The sequence below is a fragment of the Wyeomyia smithii genome, chromosome 3 (genome assembly GCF_029784165.1).
Source record: "Wyeomyia smithii strain HCP4-BCI-WySm-NY-G18 chromosome 3, ASM2978416v1, whole genome shotgun sequence".
Lineage (NCBI taxonomy): Eukaryota > Metazoa > Arthropoda > Insecta > Diptera > Culicidae > Wyeomyia > Wyeomyia smithii.
The window spans coordinates 140,543,844-140,567,194 of NC_073696.1; the positions used below are offsets into that span (position 1 = coordinate 140,543,844).

Below are 23,351 nucleotides of genomic sequence, written 5' to 3' on the forward strand. Positions count from 1 at the left end.
GGTAAGCCGACTAGCAAGCCACGGGCGTGAGAGTGACACAGCTAAATTTGAACCACTGCTTCGCGGCTCAGCAACTGCTATACCAAGCAGTCACTGAGTCGTTGTCGGACATCGCCATAATCTCGGACCCCTACCGAATTCCTTCCGGAAACGGTAACTGGATTTCGGACGGGTCCGGTATGGCGGCAATATGGACGACGAGCAGGTTCCCGGTTCAAGAGATAGTGTCAACTTCAAACGAAGGATACGCGGTTGCCTAGGTGAACGGAGTGTACTACTGCAGCTGCTATGCTCCGCCTCGTTGGTCTACCGAGCAGTTCGCAAGGATTATCGACCGAGCCACCGGGGAGCTGATCGGTCTATCACCGTTGGTAGTGGCGGGCGACTTCAACGCATGGGAAACTGAGTGGGGAAGTCGACGCACAAACCAGAGAGGCCGGATCTTGTTGGAGGCTTTGGCGAAGCTCAACATAGATCTGGCCAACGTCGGCTTGAAGAGCACCTTCAGTAAAAACGGCGCGGAGTCGATCATCGATGTGACATTCTGTAGTCCAGGATTGATCACGAACTGGAGGGTAGACGATGGCTACACTCATAGCGACCATCTGGCGGTCTGTTATAGCGTAGACTGTAAAACGAGACCGCATGTGGCGAGTAGAATCAACACTCCAGCTCCTCGCGGGTGGAGGATATCACACTTCAACGAAGAGGTATTTGCGGAAGCAATTAGACTAGAACACGAGGCGAGCAGAACTCGTAGCCTGAGCGCTGATCAACTTGTTGCATTACTTTCGCGGGCGTGCGACGCCACTATGCCTAGGAACCGCCAGCCTGACATGGAAGGCCACCAGTCTACTGGTGGACCGACGCGATAGCGGACCTCCGCAGAGCGTGTCTTCAAGCGAGAAGAAGGATTCAACGTGCGCGAACCGACGAAGAAAGGGAAGATCGTCGAGGGGCATTCAGTTCCGCAAGAGCGGCGCTTAAGAGTGCAATAAAAGCTAGTAAACGTGCGTGCTTTGAAAGACTGTGCGCTAGTGCCAACACTAACCCGTGGGGTAACGCCTATAGGATGGTGATGGCCAAGACTAAGGGTGCGATGGCGCCCGCAGAAAAATCACCAGCGATGCTTGAGCGGATCATAGAGGGTTTCTTTCCACGCCACGAGCCAAATCCTTGGCCTCCGGCTGGCGAGTCACTTCACCGACGTTCCAGTATCTCAAACTCAGACCAGAGGTGGTCGGCCAACCTGCCGAACACCCAATATATGAGTGACGGCGTTAGCCGTGCCGATGCAGAGGAGACGGAAACGGTTACGAATGAGGAACTCATCGCGATCGCCAACTCCCTGAAGGTGAGCAAGGCACCGGGATTGGATGGGATTCCGAATCTGGCTGTGAAGAAGGCCATCAAAGAGGCCCCCAGACTATTCCGGGAAGTCATGCAGAAGTGCCTGGATGACTGTACATTCCCAGAGAGATGGAAGCGACAGAAGCTGGTCTTATTGCCGAAGACAGGGAAACCTTCTGGTGACCCGTCGGCATACAGACCGATATGTCTGCTCGATACGGCGGGTGAGGTGCTCGAGAAGGTTATTCTCAATAGACTGGTTAGGTACACCGAAAGTGCAAACGGTCTGTCGAGTAACCAGTTCGGCTTCCGAAAAGGCAAGTCTAAGGTGGATGCTATTCTGTCCGTCACCAAAAAAGCAGAGGTAGCACTCCAGCGTAAAAGATGGGGCATTCGCCATTGCACAATCGTCACGTTGGACGTGAAAAATGCGTTCAATAGTGTTAGCTGGGATTCAATAGCCCACTCGCTTCGGAAACTAGACATTCCGGTGTCTTTGTACAGGATTCTGGAAAATTATTTCCAGAATCGTGTGCTAGTTTACAGCACAGACGAGGGTCAAAAATGTGTCCCAATTACCGCAGGGGTTCCACAAGGTTCCATCCTGGGCCCGGTACTGTGGAATATCATGTACGATTAAGTGCTGAAACTAAAGCTCTCCCAAGGGGTTGTGATCGTTGGGTTTGCGGACGACATCACACTTGAGGTCTACGGCGAGTCGATCGAGGAGGTTGAGTTGACGGCTTCGCACTCTATAAGCGTCGTCGAGGACTGGATGCGCTCCAAAAAACTGGAGCTGGCGCATCATAAGACGGAGATTTCAGTTGTCAATAACTGCAAGTCGAAGCAACAGGCGTTGATCAGTGTCGGGAATTGCACCATCGCCTCTAAGCGCTCCCTGAAGCTGCTGGGGGTGATGATCGATGACAAGCTCGCCTTCGGGAGCCATGTCGAATATGCCTGTAAGAGGGCTTCAATGGCTATTGCAGCATTATCTCGCATGATGTCCAATAGCTCAGCAGTGTACGGCAGCAAGCGGAAACTTCTAGCTAGCGTGACTTCGTCCATACTGAGATACGGCGGGCCAGTGTGGTCCAAAGCACTAGGTACTAGTAAACATCGGAGTAAGTTGGAAAGTACCTACAGGCTCATGTGCCTGAGGGTTGCGAGCGCGTATCGAACTGTGTCATACGACGCAATCTGCGTCCTGTCCGGCATGATACCTATCAGCATAGCCATTAAGGAGGACGTAGAATGCTTTGATCAACGTGACACAAGGGGCATACGAGGTACCAGAAGATCATTCTCGATGATCAGATGTCAGCAGGAGTGGTCCAATTTCGCGAAGGGTAGATGGACGCATCGACTTATTCCGGATGTATCCGGATGGGTCGGGAGGCGCCATGGAAAAGTGAACTTCCATCTGACACAGATTCTGTCAGGCCATGGTTGCTTTAGGCAGTATCTACACAGATTCGGGCATGCGGGGTCCCCCATGTGTCCCGAGTGCGCGGAAGCGGAAGAGACTGCTGAGCATGTCTTCTTCGTGTGCCCTCGTTTTGTGCATGCGAGGAGCGACACGATGGTAGTGAGCGGGCCAGACACCACTCCGGACAACCTAGTTCGGAGGATGTGTAAAGACCCAAACATTTGGAGGGCGGTTTGTACAGCCGCCTCTCAAATAGTTTTAGAATTGCAAAACAGGCGACAGGTTGACCACCGACACGCCAGTGTTAGCTAACGGCCAGTCTCCAGGTTAGTTAGCTAAGTTAGCAAAAAGACCTAAAGAACCAAGAGGGTGCACAGAGCACAAAAGCCGCTCCCCGAAGCAATACCTAGCGGTGGTCCCGGGGAGTATTATGGGCTGGAGACTGAAGGGGTTTTAGTGGGTCCGGTCACTGATTCAAAACAACCCCACACTCCCTGAGGTTGGTCGACTCAGGGGTTTGGATGCAAATTTCCCCTTCACCTGAAACAAAAAAAAAAAAATAAAATAAATAAATATATATATAATAAATATATATATATATATATATATATATATATATATATATATATATATATATATATATATATATATATATATATATATATATATATATATATATATATATATATATATATATATATATATATATATATATATATATATATATATATATATATATATATATTTGTTTGTTTGTTTATTTCTAAGTGCATCATCTGACATAAAGTCTTAATGAAAAAGGATAATCATTAAAAGTAACTAGAATTAGTTAACCTACGTTTAAAAATATGACTAGGCACACCAAAATCAAAAAGATGCTCGACACTCGTGAATGTTCTCACACAAAAGGCAACAGGTTCATAATAACCATAGTTCGTGCGATGGAATTGGTTCAAAAGCATCGAAGAGGGCCTCAGCATACGTTGAGATGCACGGAAATTCATCAATGACAGCAACTTCGGGGAATCCAGTTCAGCGTTTAGAATCTTGGCAATGCATACAGCATATTTTGAGGGAGACGAGTTAAATTTTCTTCTGGTCACAAAGGAAAAGCAAAAACATAAAAAACAATTTCATTCCATATTTCAAAATTCAGACAACTAAAGGCGACCTGAAATTTTTAGTAGACACAGGAGCCAATGAAAATTACATCTCGCCTAAGCACGTAAACCCTGTAAATTCCGTGAAATAATTGTGCGATAGAAGCCAAAAATTCTGGTTTTCTTAAAAAATAAATTACTTAGCCAAATATCAACCGATTTTCACAAAACTACTTTCATTTGATTCGGAATTGAATATACTTTCAAAATTAAAGTATATTTGTGGTCTGTTTCTCACAAAAATAGCCGGCAAATTTGAAATTAAATTGTAAAATTTCGTAAAAAAATCTAAAAAATTAGATTTAAACTCAAATAACTCAACATGTTTTGTTGACATTAGTAAAAACCTGTGTATATTTTAAAATCTTCATTTGTCCTCTTTCTAAAACAGCTTTCATATTGAAAATCGGTTGATAAATGAGTGAGTTAAAAAATATTATATGCGCTCAGGTTCAAAAAACCGAATTTTGACCATAACTTCAGATTTTGGGGGTGTTTGGAAAATTTCTAGTATGAGCGAATAGTACACTCAACAAGACCTACAACCTACACTAGGTCACTCCAGAAGTTCTAAATCGCTGTAGCACAGTGTAATTGGTGATATTTGGCAAGAGGAACGAGTATCGGTATAGTAGAATAGTAAACGTGTAAGGAAGAGTATCACATTACACACAAGCACTGATAAACAATAATAATAAGCATGCCACTTCTCAATAGCGGTATTGCTAACAGAAGTGCGGGATACAGCAGACACCCTGGCATATCTCACTATAGATCTACGATTCTGGTCGCAGTGAGGAAATCCATACAAGAAACAAAAAAAAAAAAAAAAAATATATATATATATATATATATATATATATATATATATATATATATATATATATATATATATATATATATATATATATATATATATATATATATATATATATATATATATATATATATATATATATATATATATATATATATATATATATATATATATATATATATGTATATATATATGGCGTCTGTCACTCTCTTTCAAAATAAGGAGGAGTGTCGAAACATAATGGACATATTTGTTACTTCTAAAAACCTTCACCTGCCAAATTTGGTTGTATTTGGTTGATTGCTTCTCGAGCTGTGCGAAATTTTTGTTTTATTTTTTTGTATGGGATCCCTCTCTTATAAAAGAGAGGGGGGTGCCAAACTGTTAGGGATATATTTGAGGGGGGGGGGTAACCTAAAATAATCTCCCTGCACAATTTGGTTTCGTTTACTTGGCTAGTTGTTGAGATGTGCAGAAATTTGTGTTTCATTTGTTTGGGACCCCTCTCTTATAGGAGAGAGAGAGAGGTGTCAAACTATTATGGATATATTTGCTACCCCTTAAACATCCAACTGCCAAATTTGGTTTCATTTACTTGGCTAGTTGTTGAGATGTGCAGAAATTAGTTTTTAACTTGTATGGGACCCCTCCCTTATAGAAGAGAAAGGGGTGTCAAACTATTATGGATATATTTGCTACCCCTAAAACATCCACCTGCCAAATTTGATTCCATTTACTAGGTCAGTTTCCGGGATGTGCAGAAATTTGTGTTTCATTTGTATGGAACCCCTCCCTTCCAGAAGAGGGAAGGGTATCGAACCAATGTGGAAATATTTGTTACTACTAAAAACATCCACATGTCAAAATTGGTTCCATTTATTAGTGTTTTATTTGTATGGGACCATTCCCTTCCAGAAGAGGGAAGGGTCTCGAACTATCTTAGTCACCTTTCTCGGCCCCCTTGCATTTTTATATGTTTAGATTATAACTTCAAGTACAACATTAATATTCTTGGACGCAAAGTGCGAATATACCTATATTGGATTGAATTTGGCAATTTAAGGTTGTTTCCCAGAAACCATAAGTCGCAAGATTGGATTTCAAAATGAAGTATGAAGTTCATTCCCGGCCTCTAAGCATTATCCCGGTTCCAGGAAAACTCACGTTGGGTAATGAAACTGGACGCTATTATCTAAAAATTTAAAATGGCGTCTGAAGTTGATTTTTGGCCTCTGAGTATCATACTACTTTCGTTAAGTTGCACCGTAAACAGCTCTCGATCTGCGTCGCGCGATTTTTTACAGATAGCTGCTAGTGAAATCAACTGTTAGATATTTATAACTTGTGTTTTTTATTCGGTAATCGTTTTATAATTGCGACATCACAAAACCACTCGACTGTTCGTTTGCATTCGTTAGTAAAATGATAATTTTGTTGGTTTCCAGTGTTTGGTTCGGAATAGAAAATAAACGTATCTGCTTTTGGTGGCTTCCTTCGTCAAGTTTTTGACAACCTACTTCAGCTCTTTACTGTTCGTGTGTAGCGGAATCTCCACAAAGCGCAATAAAAAAAACAATGCGGCGAATGCAAGCACGAAATAAATGATCTCGAGCCCTTGCGTTGCGGCTTTTGTGAAGCCTTTCTCTATATCAGCCAGAACTGTTGCGGTATAAATTCCCGCGGCTTGAAAGAAGCCTTCACACAGAGAAAATTGCTTCTTATATGTTCATCGTGTAGAGAAGAAATAAACGGCCGCAGTATTCGTTCGTACATTGCATCCGTGCCGTCTAATATGACTGACCTACCGGCGCAAGTACATCAGCTATCTAGTGCTGTTGAGGCGCTTAGCAATAAAATCGATACTCTTACAAGTACACCATCCCAGCCCGTATGGCCAACAACTAATACGCCGGTATGGCCAGAAAAGAATATGTAACGAAGACTGATTGATGATAAACCAGATTCGCTAGCAACGTCTAGCTGCGGCACGAACAATGTCGATTTGAGCGATCTAACTGTGCCTACAATTATGCAAAACGTAAAAAAGTTTTAGCTGTATCTGTCTGGTTTGAGCCCTCTCATCACGGATGCTGATGTTCAGAAAATTGTATCCGGCTGTTTGATCGTACCAGAAGCAATGGATGTGATACGTTTAGTACCAAAAGGAAAAGATGTTACTGGTTTGTCTTTCGTATCCTACAAGGTTGGACTGAGTCCGGAATTGAAAGGTAAAGGTAGGATGCATCATCTTGGCCTGCCGGACTGCTGTTTCGACAATTCGTTGATCAACCAAAAAACTGGGAACGACAACCTGCGCAATAACAACAATAATTTCTTCATCTGTTGCCGTTTTGGATTCAAAACACCCTTAATCAAGCATTATGGAAGCCCCTGACCCCTCCGTCACAGTCACGATCCCTGCTGACATCCGCCATCGCCATCGTCCCGGTCCTGTGTCAGGCAAGTATTATCGTCATTATGAACGTCCGATGCCTGATTTCTCTTCACATTCCAGCATTCCGGCTCAGGTAAAGCATAGCGATAACGATATTAGAATCTACTACCAAAACGTCCGCAGTTTGAGAACGAAAACCACCGATCTACTGCTAGCGGAGATAGATAGCGGCTTTGACGTCATAATAATGACTGAGACTGGTTTAGACGAATGCATCACTACACAACAGCTATTCGGTTTGGCATATCATGTTTTTCGTTGCGATCGCAGCGCTATCAACAGCTTCAAATCCCGATTTGGCGGTGTCCCAATCGCTGTTTGCCGTGTCGTAGAAACCACACATGGGCGAAATACAGAACAAGTAAGTGTCTGTTCTACAATCAAAGATCGGAAGTTTTTTATTAATATGATTTACATTCCACCGATTATTTATTTATTTATTTATTATATTTATTACCGAACTTAAGACAACTGTCTTTTGTGTTCTCGTTTTGAAACTAGCGGCAGGAATTACAAAAGAAACGAATATTCTATCCATTAAAAGCTCTACAATAAACTAATAAAATACTAATTTGTTAAATTATTAAAATACTCTACACATTCCCTCTTAAAACCTATTTTTGAGCTCATAGTTTGTAAATTATTTGGAATAGAATTCCATAATATTATTCCTCTTACAAAAATGGAGCTATTATAGTAGGCAATCCTACAACGTTGAACAATAAACTTTCTACCTCTTCGAGTACTTGAAATATTGAATTTTGACTGAAGGTAAAAAGGAGTTTTGTTATATACAATATTACGAAGCAGTACAACAGGGCGGTACTTTACTTACTTTACTTTTAAGGCGACAGACCGATTATTGATCCAGTGCCGAATCCAGAATACGTCGCCATGTCCCTCGATCTTGGGCTGCTATCCTCCAATCGCCCCTAACACCTATTTCGCGTGCATCCTCGTCGACAGCACACATCCAACGAGTGCGGGGTCTACCCCGAAGTCGACGACCTTATCGGGATTCCTGCTAAATATAGCCTTCGCTTGCCGGCATTCTCGCTACATGCCCAGCCCACTGAAGCCTGCCGTGTTTTATCCGCTTGACTATATCCGCCGATTTGTATGCCTCTGGTACACTTCATGGTTCATGCGTCTGCGCCAAACACCATTTTCTAGTTCGCCGCCAAGGATTGAACGCAAAATCCTACGCTCAAAAACACCAAGTGCTCGCCGATCAGCCTTTTTCAGCGTCCATGATTCATGGCCGTAGAAAGCCACCGGAAGAATCAGTTTTTTATAGAGTGCAAGTTTAGTACGGATTTGCAGACTGCGGGACCTTAGCTGGTTACGTAGTCCGTAGAAGGCCCTGTTTGCGGCTGCTATCCGCCTCCTTATCTCACGGCTAACCTCGTTGTCACATGTCACTAATGTTCCCAGGTAAATAAATTCGTCGACTACTTCAAATGTTTCCCCATCTTGCACCACCGCACCACCGCACCACCGCACCACCAACCTCCGACGGACTACCACGCACACTGCCAGCCACCATGTATTTCGTTTTGGCAGAGTTTATGAGAAGCCCGAAACTCGCAGCTTCCCTCCTGAGAGGTCCAAAGGCCTCTTCCACAGCTCTACGGTTGATACCAATGATGTCGATATCGTCCGCAAAACCGAGAAGCATGTGTGACTTCGTAATGATGGTGCCGCTTCTCTGCACACCAGCCCTCCGTATAGCACCCTCCAATGCGATGTCGAACAATAAGTTCGACAGCCCGTCACCCTGCTTCAAACCATCTAACGTCACGAACGAGTCCGATATCTCACCGGCTATCCTGACGCTTGATGTAGAACCTTCAAGGGCGGCACGTATCAGCCTAGTCAGCTTTGTAGGGAAGCCATGTTCAATCATAATCTGCCATAACTCATTTCTCTTGACTGAATCGTACGCTGCCCTGAAGTCTATGAACAGATGGTGCGTCTGCAAGTTGTATTCTCAAAATTTATCGAGGATTTGTCGCAAGGTAAACATTTGGTCCGTCGTAGAGCGTCCCCCTCGAAAACCGCATTGGTACTCGCCAACAAAGGTCTCCTGCAACGGCCTCAGTCTGTGGAACAGGATGCGGGAGAGAATTTCGTACACGGTATTGAGAAGAGTTATGCCCCGATAATTGCTACAGTCCAGGCGATGGCCTTTTTTGGTTGGCGAATGGTTAAACAAGTGTCACTTGAGATCCCATTGTGGTCATTCACCTCTGTCCAGCAACTCCTATCCCAACCTCCACGTGGTGCCGACCGGGATACGAGTAACCATAGCGGAGATCGGGTAACCAACCCCGGTGGAAACTTTGGTCGTATGCTGACTGGGAAGGGGGAACGTACGCGGCTGTTTCCCCATGTTAGGGGCGGCGTATAACAGCGTCTGAACCGGAGCGGGCGGCTGAATCATGAAACGCGGTGTCTTGCCAGCTATATCAAAGACGGCAGCCCCGTCGCGATACTAGGTATCGCAGCCCTAGTAAGGCAGCAAACTGAATATTAAATACTACGAATAATCCAGATATAAATACGGAACGGAATAGTCGGCATGGACCTAGGCGAACGAAAAAGGACAACGATTATTGGGAACTCGGTACTTGGAATGTAAGGACTCTACTCGAACCGGCACGCGCAATATCCTGGCTAGAGAGCTGCGAAAGGTGAATGTGGAGGTTGCAGCTATCCAAGAGGTGCGGTGGCCGAAATCGGGAGAACGCGAATTCCGAGCAGTAGATCCTGTTGCGGACACTTCGTTCAAGTACCATATCTACAGGGCGGTACTTTACAAAATTCAAAAAAAAAAACAACCTGGCAGCGCAGACTGGTAACGTGACACATGTGAAAAACGGTTTAGATTATAGATAAATCTGATACAGCAATTTAAAGCAACCCTCAAGCGATTTAGACAATGTGAAGTGGCTTGCGTGAAAATGAAATCGCAAAAAACAAAATGCGGATATATTAAACTCTTGAACAAAATTAATTTCGTTGCGGGGCTTAGAAAAAACGTTTTGGAACGGAGTGATCTCAACGAGGCGTACACTTTTCCGCATTGCTTAGAGATGAATGAATCCCATTCAAAATTTTCTTGAATAGTTAGTTACTCCTAAGCTTGTTACATTTCTCGAGTATTCAATCTCACTTCCATCTAGAAAAATTCGTGGTTTTGAAACATTGCGTTTCGAACGGGAAATGAAAATTACTTGCGTTTTGTTGGTGTTTAAAACAAGGGAATTATTTTTGGCCCAAATTGCGATATCAGATAAGTTTTTATTTATTAAATCAGCTACTTGAAGATTCTCGGAACCTGAGTATTCAAAATAGAGTTGGACGTCGTCCGCGAACAGATGAACACCACATCGATGGGTAACCAGTGGTAGATCGTTAATGTAAAGCAAAAATAATAAGGGGCCAAGCACTGAGCCTTGTGGTACTCCAGAACTAATTGCCAAAGGCTCAGAAAGAATATCAAGGCCCTCTGGTATCTGTTTTGCAAATAAAAACGAATAAGTTCCATTGCGTTATGAGAAAAGCCAAAAGTGTTCATCAGCTTATGGCACAGGTTTTTATGAGATACTAGCTGACCCGGGAAACTTCGTCCCGCCTATTTTAGTGTTTAATTTAATAATTTTAAACAATTCAAATTTATCGATTCCTTGCGATTCGATTATATCGTTTAAAAATAATTGGTTTTATCGGAATGGCAACATCCTAAACTTTTGGCTTTTGTACATGACCTCTATTCCGGATATATATTGGGTGCATTTCAGTTATTTGCGTTGTTTTCCAGAAACTGAAAGAGGTCATCTTCTAATTCAAAATGGTGTCTAGAGTCAATGCTTGGCTTCTTTACATCATTTCGATTACGGACTTATCCATATGTAGTAGTATTGGGTTATTTTCGGCTGTTTTCCAGAAGTGCCATTTTTCAATTCAAACTGTTGTCTAAGGTCAATTTATGGCTCCTCGCATCATTCTGGATCCGGTGATCCGGAACCGTAAGTCGCCATCTTGGATTCAAAAATGGCATTTGGAGACAATTTCTGGCCCCTGAGGGTCATTCTGGTTTAAGAAACACCCATATTTTCGGTTGTTTTCCAGAAACCGGATGTCACCATCTTCGAATTCAAAATGATGTTTGTGGTCGATGCTAGCTCCTGTGTTCCCAAGATACTCATTTTGTATGGAAATCGGCCATTTTTGGCTGTTTTTTAGAAACCGGAAGTTGCCATCTTACAATTCATAATGGTGTCTGAGGTCAATTTTCAGCTTCATTCTCGTTCCAGAGATACTCTTGGATTTTAAATAATTTCGGGCCTCCGTGTGTCAATCTGGTTAAAGAAACGCTCATATTGAGTGGTATTTGATCATTTTAGGCTGTTTTTCAGTTACCGGAAGTCGCCATCTTACAATTCAAAATATTTTTTGAGGTCGATTTGTGGCTTCAGTGCATCATAACAATCCCGGAAATACCCATATTGGGTGGTATTTGGTCGTTTGCCGCTGTTTTACAGAAACCGGAAGTCGCCATCTAGGATTTCACATTGGCATTAGTAGACAATTTTTGGCATCTGAGCGTCAATCTGGTTGAAGAAACACTGATATTGGGTTGTATTTGGTCATTTTCGGCTGTTTTCCAGACACCGGAAGTCGCCATCTTACAATTCGAAATGTTGTCTGAGGTCGATTTGTGGCTTCAGTGCATCAAAACAATTCCGGAAATACCCATGTTCGGTGGTATAAGGTCATTTGCCGCTATTTTTCAGAAACGAGAAGTCGCCATCTTGGATTTCGAAATGGTATTTGGAGACATGCCAGAAGAAGGAAGGGTGTGGAAACATTATGGACAGGTTTGTTACACCTAAAAACATTCACCTGCTAAATTTGGTTATATTAGCTTAATTGGTCCTCGAGACCCCTCCCTTATAGAAGGGAGAAGGGTGTCAAACCATTATATTTGTTATCCCTAAAAACAATCACCTGCCAAATTTGGTTCCATTTAATTGGTTAGTTCTCGAGATAAGCAGAAATTTGTGTTTCATTTGTTATGAACCCCTCCCTCACAGAAGAGGGAAGGTGTCGAACCACTATGGACATACTTGTTACCTCTAAAAACATGCACATACCAAATTTGGCTGTATTTGGTTCATTGGTTCTCGAGCTGTGCGAAATTCGTATTTTATTTGTATGGGACCCCTCCCTTGTAGAAGAAGGAGGGGTTTCATACCATTATGGATATATTTTTTACCTCTAAAAACATTTACCTACCAAACTTGGTTCTATTTACTTGGTTGGTTCTCGAGATGTGCAGAAATTTGTGTTTCATTTGTATGGGACCCCTCCCTTCCAGAAGAGGGAAGGGTGTCGAATTAACATGGACATATTTGCTACTCCTAAAAACATCCACATGCCAAATTTGGTTCCATTTACCTAATTAGTTCTCGAGATGTGCAGAAATTTGTGTTTCATTTGTATGAGACCCCTCTTTTCCAGAGGATGGAAGGGTGTCGAACCAACATGGACATATTTGTTACTTCTAAAAACATTCACATGCCAAATTTGGTTCCATTTGCTTGGTTAGTTTTCGAGATGTGCAGAAATTTTTGTTTTATTTGTATGGGACCCCTCCCTTGCAGAAGGGGGAGTGGTCTCGAACTATCTTAGTCACTAAAACCCCTATATACAAAATTTCACGCCAGACAGACAGACAGACAAATAGACAGACAGACAGACAGACAGACAGACTGACAGACAGACAGACTGACAAACAGACAGACAGACAGACAGAGCTGCATTTTTATATGTTTAGATAGATTATATCGAACGCTTTGGAAAAACCCAACAAAACCAGAACGGTAGCAGAACTCTTATCGAGAATGAACCCGATGTCGTCACAAACCTTAAGCATCGCCGTTTTGGTACTGTAAGCCTGACTGACATGGATGCAATAAATTTTTGTCATTAGTGTATACAGTAGCTTGATTTTTCAAAATTCTCTCAAATGCCTTAGATAACGCACAGAGAATACTAACTGGTCGCATATTTTCAAGGCTGTTACTCGTCGATTTTTTCTTAATCGGTATCACTTTAGAAACTTTCCACTGACTAGGGTATGAATTACTTATAATAATTTGGTTGAATAAATGGCATATTGGTTTTAACCAGTCGTAGGCACCGCTAACCGAAAATTTAGCGACGCTAATCGCTAAGTCGCCAACCGGAAAATTTAGCTCGATAATCGCTAAACGCCAAACGCTAAACCCACATTAGCGGAACTTTCGCTAATCGCTAATCGCTAACTTATTAATATGTAAATAGTCATATCGCTATATTTTTTGCTCATGTTTTGTAAGATTTGGACCATTTCGATCTGTTTTGGTTAAATAAACGAAAACAATTACTTTTTAAAGCTATTTACAGTAAGAGGTTCACGAAACGGTATTCATATTTGATTTTGTAAAAACAAGAATAACAAAAGTTATTTAGTTTGCATTGAAAATAGATACTCTTAGGAATGTTTTCATGAAAATTCAATTATTATCTGAATCGAAAAAATAGAACCAAAGTTGTCATAATTTCAAGCGCATTGCAATTCATCAAAGTTCTTGGTGTGCCAAAAATTCAATCTAGACCTTGTGCTTGTTTTTCAAAATGCTCCTGTGGCTTGTACGATAACTGGAACTCCATTCTAGGGTAAAAAAACTGACAAGAGCCATCAGCAATTCACAGTTTTTCTAAATATTTCTATTGTCGCTTCTCCACAAAATTTAGCAAATTAGCGATTAGCGTTTCGAAGGCCAAAATTTTAGCGACGCTAACAGTTTCGCTAACCAGGTCAAAAATTAGGGAAATCGCTAAATCGCTAACTGAATTTGAGCGTCGCTAATTAGCGAATTAGCGAATTAGCGGAATGGTGCCCACCACTGGTTTTAACAATAATGGTAGAATTGCTTTTATAAATTTAATAGGTATGTTATCAAGACCAACTGCGTTGGATTTTATCTCGTAAATTGCATTTACAATGTGGTATTCTAAAACGGGGCTAAACTTGAATCTATCTGATAAAGTACTGAAAGGTATCGGGCTTATATGATCTGTATTAGAGAAACAACTTATAAAATGACGATTGATTTCATCCGGCGATGAGTTAGTGTTTTGAATGGCATTCTTCCTCTTTATCCCAAGTGAAGCAAATTGCTTCCAGATGTTACTTGAATCTAGCTCACTCGAAAATTTTTCATTGAAAATTTCCTCTTAGCATCCACAATCAAATAAGTAACCCTATTGCGCAAACGTTTGAAAATTTCATGTTGGCTTTCTAGTTTAAACGTTTTCCATTTTTGGTATGCTATGTTTCTATCTACAATCGCTTTGGAAATTTCAGAATTGTACCAAGGATTATATTTTGATCTCTTTTTAAACGTTTTCAGGGGAACGATTTGGTTATAAAGTTGTCTAATGTTATTGTTGAAGAAATCTACAAGAATTTTGGAATCTTTTTCTCTATAGAAATCATCCCATGGTATTCTGTTGTATAAATTAATGATTGTTGATGGATTTAAAAGTTTGTAGTCTCGATATTGAATGAATTCATTGGTGGTAGTTGTATCAATGTCTAGTGGAGCAAACAGCATATCATGGTTAGACATAAAAGGAACACTGATTTGATTGAATCGTAAAACAAAATCTTTTCGATTTGATAACATCAGATCAATGTGTGAAGTACCCGTCCTATGATAGTGCGTTGGAAGAGTCCCAGAAGATACAAACGAAAAGTTTGACATAAAACTTTCGAACCGTTTCGTTTTTTTTGAACTGGAATCCAAAAGGTTAGTATTAAAATCACCTAACAGAATAGTGTTTTCATATTGGTACTTGAAATCAGAAAAAAGATCGTTCATGTAATTGGAGCAATCATTATGAGGCGGGTTGTAAAACACACCTAATAGCACTTTGATGCTGTTTAAACTTATTTCTAATAAGATATGTTCGGTTAGCGTCTCATTATTGGACGTTAGTGAAAGAAGTTGAAATACTCATAGTATTATAAGTTCCAAAAGTGTAAGCGTTAGGAGAACCATAGTTTTTCGTATTATTTACAAGTCAGTTAATCTTAAAAGCTTAAATAAAATTCATGAATAATTACATGTTGGACAGAGCCACAGCCAATTGCACAGTTTATTGAGTATTTTAGTCATTATGGCACACTTTTTTATATGAGAACTGTACAGAAGCTGGGATTTTATGAGAATAGCGAAGAATTTGGCATAAAAAGCCACATGTGTAAGTATTTTTCGAAATTAAAAGCATGGGCCATCTTACCCAACTGGTGCGTCTTGTGTGGTTCTCCCCTAATTATTGTAATTTTAAATTCAGCAGCAACCAACAGCAACAATACAAGCAGTAACATTCCTCCAATGATCACGATTTTCATCTGTGCGATAATCCCGATAATCATAATATTCAGTATCCGCGGAGGGCAGCAGGCAGCATCAGTAAAAAAAAATCCAGTATAGGGACGCATTGCATTGCAGCCCACAATGCAACTCCAGCAGAAACAGCTTCACCAATTATAACTTTCAGGAGGGGATATATGGAGAGCTGAGGATTGGAAAGGCGGGATTAGAAAAATATGCAAGGATAGGTTATAACTGATTGACTTTTAGGAGAGGAGACAAAGGAATATCAGGGACGGAACGGAAGGAACATTGACTATCATTAGGACAGGGGTTTTATGTTATACTGTTTTTCTTTTAAGATGTATCCTGAACCAGCTCGTCTACACAGTTAACAGGTTGATCTTGCTCAGCATTTGGCCACCTTACGAAAATGACACCCCCTCGAGAATAAACGTTTTGCAACTTTCCGTTAGGCTTCTGTTCCATCACTTTAGATTTTAGTTTCCTGGCAACCGGTGTTAGGTTTCATTGACGTAGACTCGTTGATCTGATTTGAAACCAATTTGAGAGGGTTAACGATCGAACTCGTAAGTATTTTCCAAAAAAGTAATTTCGTTGATTGGTTATGGCAAACTGAATGAGAATAAGACTGGTACTACCTACTCGTACAGGTATTTTAGATAAACGGCGAGCATCAACCATCGGAATTTCAGCATCACTATAACCCAGTATTTGACACCAACAGCGAAAATAATGTAGCAAATCTTCATTCAACGTATATGGTACGCCACTAACGATGAGATCATTAGAAAGAAGGGCTCTGGATATAGCATTTGTGTTTTCGTTCACTTTTTCGTTTGTATACGACAACCTCACATTCATCGTAGCGATATCTTCCTTGATCAAATCGAGTCCTTTGCCAAGCTCGCATCGAAGATCCGTGCCAAGTTTATTTAGTTGATCTTGCATAGTTCGACTCAGGTCAGCAATCATCGCAGCTAATTCATTATTCGTCAGCTCCTTTTGCGGAGAATCATGATCCGGCTTATTCCGTTTGTTATCGTTTTTTGACATTCTGTTGCTTTCTTTACTTCGGGACCACAGTTGACTAGTTCAGTCAAAAACCAACAAAATAGACTGTGGATTAGGCAGTAACACAGATAAACAATAGGCTTATACTGGCATGTGGCAAGACTAAAATATACGATATTCTCAGTTAGCAGTTGCTTATAAGCATGGATAACACTTGCTCAATATAACTCATATGAGTGCATTCCAAGCACAGTTAGCACAGCATACAATTGGACGAAAAACTCAGCAAATTTTGGTTATACTCCGCACTGACTACTCTTGCTTTATTCCTGCAAGCCACAGTTGACTATTAGAAGCCATGACGTAGGTGTGATCAATGACCACGTTGCCTCTATGATTGAGCTTTGTGAGAAATGTTTGCCGAGTGATATCGGTCTTTTTTGTGGCGTTTATAACCAACCACGCGTGCGGTGGTGTTCGTTCGATAACATTATCAGTTGTAATTGTTCTAACTTCTATATATATATATATATATATATATATATATATATATATATATATATATATATATATATATATATATATATATATATATATATATATATATATATATATATATATATATATATATATATATATATATATATATATATATATATATATATATATATATATATATATATATATATATATATATATATATATATATATATATATATATATATGTTGTATCCTCCTTAGCTGGTCTAACATGTTCTTGGTTGAGTCTGGTGCTGCGTCAGGTGTAAGGTTTGATCGTTTCTAACTACTCCAGCTCTAAGTGCGGAAAGTTCCGTTCGGAAAACTGATAATTTTGACTTTCCTGTGGTGGGTGAAAGTTTCTTGCAGAGAATCAAGCTGATTATTACGATGAAAATGATCTGTCAAATTGCGTAACCTCCAAAGAGACTCCAAAGTTTTATGTTGAAGTTATTCTGTTTCAGATACACATGTTCTAGTTTGTTTCTATTGGTGATAGTTTTATTCTTAATCTTTTCCAATTCGTAGGTTTTATGTTGTTTCCAGTTGACTGCGATATTATGGAAAGCTCTTTCGACGATGTCTGCTTTGAATGTCAGTTCGTTATTAATAAACTGCTGATTGTTGAATATTACTGTACAGTTAGCGAATGAAATGAGAAAGTTGCCATTCAGGGTCCTATTATCTGGTCCACAGGTAGATTGTATAGTTTGAGCCTTAGCGTTAGTGATCAAGATTGAATTTTCTGTGATTGGCTGTTGCGATGTTTTGTTTTGTATAGTGTAACTGCATGTCGCTTGTCTTCCATGGATTAGAGTGGCCAGACATTCATCATTTAGTACAACAAAGTCTTCGGGTTTTTCTGTAGTGTAAAGGTTGTTACCTCTCTTTATAATATGTGTTGGGTATTGATGTAGAATTCGATTGTCATTTACTAGCGGGTAAATCCTCATGATATCTGATGTTTTGTTCTCCAGTTGAGGGACGTTAAGCATGTAAATGAGAATATTGTCTTTCAATGCTACCTTTGGAATAACGAATTGTAGTGCTTCGTCAGGAAAATCCATCTCTACTCCTTGATCTTGTATAAGTGTTCGTAGAGTGTTTAGTTCTCGCAATGATAGTATTTTATTGCTTACTAGTGAACTTTTTGAAAGGGTGATAGCGTCTTGGAAATTGTCGAGTAGGTGATTGATGCTGTCGATGTTTATTATTGTCATTATTGCTTCTATTTCGTTAAAAACGATGTTGTTATCATGGAGATTTTCAACAATCTTATTTATGGTTTCCGTGAGGTTTGCAATTTTGACATTTAGTTGCATGTTTGTTTTCATCTGCGCGTTATTCTGGTCGATCAGATCGTTCATAGTGTAGTTAATAGTCTCAAATCTACTGCGTCGGGGGTTCCAGCTATAAACTTGAATGCTGTGCCAATCATATCCCATCGCTTGCTCCGATGACTCCTTGGTTTTAGTCCATAAAATGTTGCGTATAGTCGTTGGATTTTTTGTTGTATTACGTTTGTTAGTGGGTTAGTTTTTACAAGTTTTTGATAGGAAATGTTGGTCAAGCTCTCAACTGCTTCTTCAATTATTGTCAAGTTAATGGGATGAATAAGCTTTACTAATCCAGTTTGAATTTTGCATGGTCTCTCTCTTATCAACAACAGTGGGTTCGTGTGTAAATTATTGATTATTAGAAATTGTGCTTGACTCGCGGTTATCGTGAGTAGTACCAGTATTAACATCGTTTTCTGAAATTATCATAATATTATTAAGATTAGTAAGGGTTAGTATTACTATGTATTTGATTGTGACTGGTTGTTTCGAAATAATCCCTAAGTTTTCCTTTTTCTTTTTTATTTTTGTTTTATGGATACTAATGTTTCGCTGATCTATAAAAGTTTTTCTAATGTTCTGTTTGACCTTTTGTTTTCTAAATTTTGGTTTGGTTGGGGCCTTGTATTTTGTTATAAATAGTTTCGCCCTCGATTAAAGGTGGTTCCTCTTCTCTCTCAATGTTACGGCGTTCCCTGGTTTTATTTTGATAATTTTGAATTTTATTGATGACGTCATCGAAAATCGCGTTTCTATTTTCCAAGATGGTTTCAAGATACAAAGGCCTTCCATCACCTTCTCTGACTCCAAAAAACACCTCGGTGGGTTTTAATTTAGTTGCCGAATGGATGGTGTCGTTGTATAATGAAGTCGCTATTCTATACAGTTCCTTTGCTGACATGTCATTATACTTCTGTCGTACGCAAAGGAAAATTTCTGCAAGAGTTGAATGGAACCGTTCTACGATGCCATTCACCTCACTACGTCCGGAGGGTGTAAAATAAGTTTCAACGTTAAGCCTCGAATTTCTGGTGATTGAAGCAACCTCATTATCACAAACTATTAATTTTGGTTGCCATAAGTGCTGATAATATATATATATATATATATATATATATATATATATATATATATATATATATATATATATATATATATATATATATATATATATATATATATATATATATATATATATATATATATATATATATATATATATATATATATATATATATTAGGGCGGTTCGATTTGTCGATTTGTAGGGGATCAAAAAATCGCTTAGGCACATATGATTTTCGGATTCTAGGGATCAAAACAAGATACGTTGCTCAAAAAACTATACCTCTAAAATGAATTCTGATGTCCCTTGTACTAACGTGTAGGTACTTAAAAGGTCAAAATTTCAAAAAATCCTGTTTTGACCCATTTAGAGTGCCCCAATCGAGTCCAAATGTATGACCGACCCCCACTAACTTTGGAGGGCCGACCCACCCATGCTAGTGTTACCCCCCTGGGACCCCCCTAGGGGGTCTCCCATACAAAAATATCAAAAAATATCAAAAAATCCCCATTTTTGGCACTTTATATGACAAAAATCAGTGAAATGGCTATTATTTTTCCGCACAAATGAAGTTTCTAGGAAAAAAATGTTTTTTTTGTTTTTGGATTTTTGTTTTCTCCTGCTTCGCATGGGATTCGGTCCTGAGTCTTCAGCGCATACATACACAATTACACATATTTCTGAGCCATTCTCATTGCAGATGGCGTTTGCAGTTGGCGTCCTTTTGAACATAAAATCGTATATCACTCTGTTACATCATATGTAATATTTTTATTTCGACCAGTCAGGCGAGCACCGCTGGTATGCTACCACAACAGCTACCACGCACGGACGCTCCGTTTCCACTGTTCCCACGCACACTGTAGAACCAGAGTGAATAAATAGAGTGACGCAGAGTCTGAAACCAGAAAAACCAAACGAACACTGCAAAGTCGGGTGTTTTCGTCAATGAAATAGTCTGCTGGAAGGCAACAAAAATCCATCCACTGTTTCCTCACAATCGGATTCTTCGGGAACCGAAAAAAACTCACATTCCTTACTGTTTTTTGTTATTACACAAAACGCACTTCATTTTATCTATCTCTATCAAACTTTATCAAACGAACTTGTTTTAAATTTAAATACAATAACTATCTTTTCACTCTGACAATAACAACACTCCGTTGAAGTCAACTGGAACTTGAGCAAAAAGGGGCTGCCAGAAAAATATTTTGGTGGATACATAAAAAACCGTGTTGCTGTTTTGACTGAATTTCTCTCTGCGTCACTCTATCTATTCACTCTGTGTAGAACTAGTGTAGGTTTCGTATAGGATAGAAACGTCAACATAAATCATTCTACATCGTCCGCCAAAGAGTCAACACCTAAAATAAAAACCTGAAAGTGAAAGTGAAAATTGTTAAAGTCAAAATATATTTTTTTTAGTTTACAATGAACCCGCAAGATGAAATAGCAACAACATCATCAGCTATCGAAAACCCAATGAGTCATATACCCAAGCATGATGTTGCTGTTTTTGGTGTGTCTTCTGATTTGAATGATATTAATTTACCAACCGATCTGGATATCTTGAGATATTATTTTTACTTAAGCGAACGTGCAAAAACAGAACAAAAAAAGTTTTCTTATAAACAATTCTCTAATCACGTAACAGATAGGTTGGTTGGAATTTGGGAAAAACTTGGTATGGAAATAATTTCAAAAAAATATGTTGCTGTTAAATTGAATAGATTGGTTGACAAATACCAAGCCGAAATTAAGAAGACGAATAGAGACCTTTTAGTGTTTACCGGTACTCTGAACGAAATTTTTTATATTGGAGCATGTAAATGCGATTTGACGGCAGCTCAATGTAACTGCGATTTGGTTCCAGAACGCCTCAAAGAGTTTATGCACGATCAACATAAACAGGGAAGACTAACAATTGATGCATTTCTGATGGAAATTGAAGAGCAAGGGACATCGTCATCAATGCCAACAATGCCAACATACGAAGATCCCGATGATACAACATACGTAGACGTACCGATGACGGTTGATGAAGATGTTATGAATAGAAGCACAAGTTCACAATACACAGAAAGATACGATTGTTTTAACTTTGCCTTGATGTGTGACAGATTTGGTGTGTCTGATAGAGTAGCGTCAGCATTGGCAACCAGTCTTTTCAAAGATTTTGAAATAAACGATCAGCATGGCGAACCTCTCATCATGGATAAATCGAAAGTTCGTAGAGAAAGAGAGAAATGCAGACGAATAGTGCTCCGCAAAAGGTTTGATGATTCCAGTTTAATAGCGTTTTCATTCGACGGCAGAAAATATGATACTTATAAAAGAGAAAAAATTGATGGTAAGTATCATAGTAGGATGGTAAAAGAACCTCACCTTGTTATTTTGAGAGAACCGAATTCTCGATTGATTGGTTACGCAAGACTGGTAGAGGAAAGTGCTGAATACAAAACAACAAAATTGAATGAATTTTTCAACGATAAAAACATATCTCTGGATGCATTGATTGGCATATGCACTGACGGTGAGCCAACAAACACTGGCACACACGGTGGAATTATACGAAGATTCGAATTGCTGCTAAAAAGACCATTGCATTGGTTTGTTTGCCTTCTACACTTCAACGAACTTCCGTTTCGACATTTGTTTGGGGTTTTGGATAAATCATCCACCACTGGACCAACATCAACAACCGGGAAACTAAGCAAGCAAATTGAAAATTCTGAAGCTCTTCCGGTAAGTCATTGCTATCACTCATTTATTATAATTTTCTAACATTTTGAATGGTGAAGTCATAATAAATTTATTTAATTATTATATATTTTTAGGTGGTGAGCGACTTTCAGAGAATTGCGTTGGAAAATATGCCTCCTGTTGCAGAACAGCACGAATATTCCACCGATTCGCAGTACTTATACGACATGGCACATGCAATTTCTAATGGCGTGGTTTCTGTGGATCTGGCTAACATAAAACCAGGGAAAATTGTACATTCTCGCTGGCTCACCAATGCCGCTAGATTATTACGATTATATGTGACAATGAAAAAACCACCTAAAAATTTAAGAATTCTGGTTGAATTTATAATTAAGGTTTATGTGCCAATGTATTTTAATATCAAGTATTACAGCTCTGTCGTGTACGGTAGTGTATTATTTTTCAAGTACATTACTTGGGCACAATTTCTGGAGCCGAATTTACGCTCTGCTGTCAATCATGTAATTAAAAATAATCCATATTTTGCACATTCGGAAAATATCTTGCTATCAATGTTGTTTGATGATAGGAAAGAGGTGCGCGACTCTGCTATCAAGAAAATTTTACGATATCGAGACAATGTTGAAGACCCATCGAAACTTAGAGAATATAAAAAACCAGATATAAACTTCCATTGCTTCGATTACACGAAAATGATCGATTTGACTGATAAAAATAACGTATTTGAACCACCATTCACGCGAATCATTCCGTATGAAACATTGATAGCATATTTAAATGAAGATGATTCACCATTTACTGATCCGCATATTCCATTACATATACAAGGAACGGAACAACACGTTCAACTGCTAGCTAGCGTTTCCAAACGAGTAATATCGGAAAATGTAGAAGCTGTTATGGAGGCGACATTAGAGAGCCGTGCGAAATTGCCCAGTGTTGAAACCAAAAAAGACTTCAAACAATAATTTTTTAGTTTCTTTCCTATGTTCTGATTGAATAAATTTTTAAAGGGAAAACAAAAATCCA

General features: G+C 39.5%; 1 protein-coding gene across 1 annotated transcript in view; it reads left to right on the top strand.

The window, feature by feature from the left end:
- Positions 1-6,295: 6,295 nt before the first annotated feature.
- Positions 6,296-23,351, top strand: part of LOC129728618 (sushi, von Willebrand factor type A, EGF and pentraxin domain-containing protein 1) — a 254,461-nt gene continuing 237,405 nt past the window's right edge. The window contains exon 1 of the mRNA XM_055687067.1: positions 6,296-7,572. Within this exon, the coding sequence (XP_055543042.1) occupies positions 7,422-7,572 (151 nt within the window). The 5' untranslated portion in view covers positions 6,296-7,421. The remainder of the gene's footprint in view (positions 7,573-23,351) is intronic.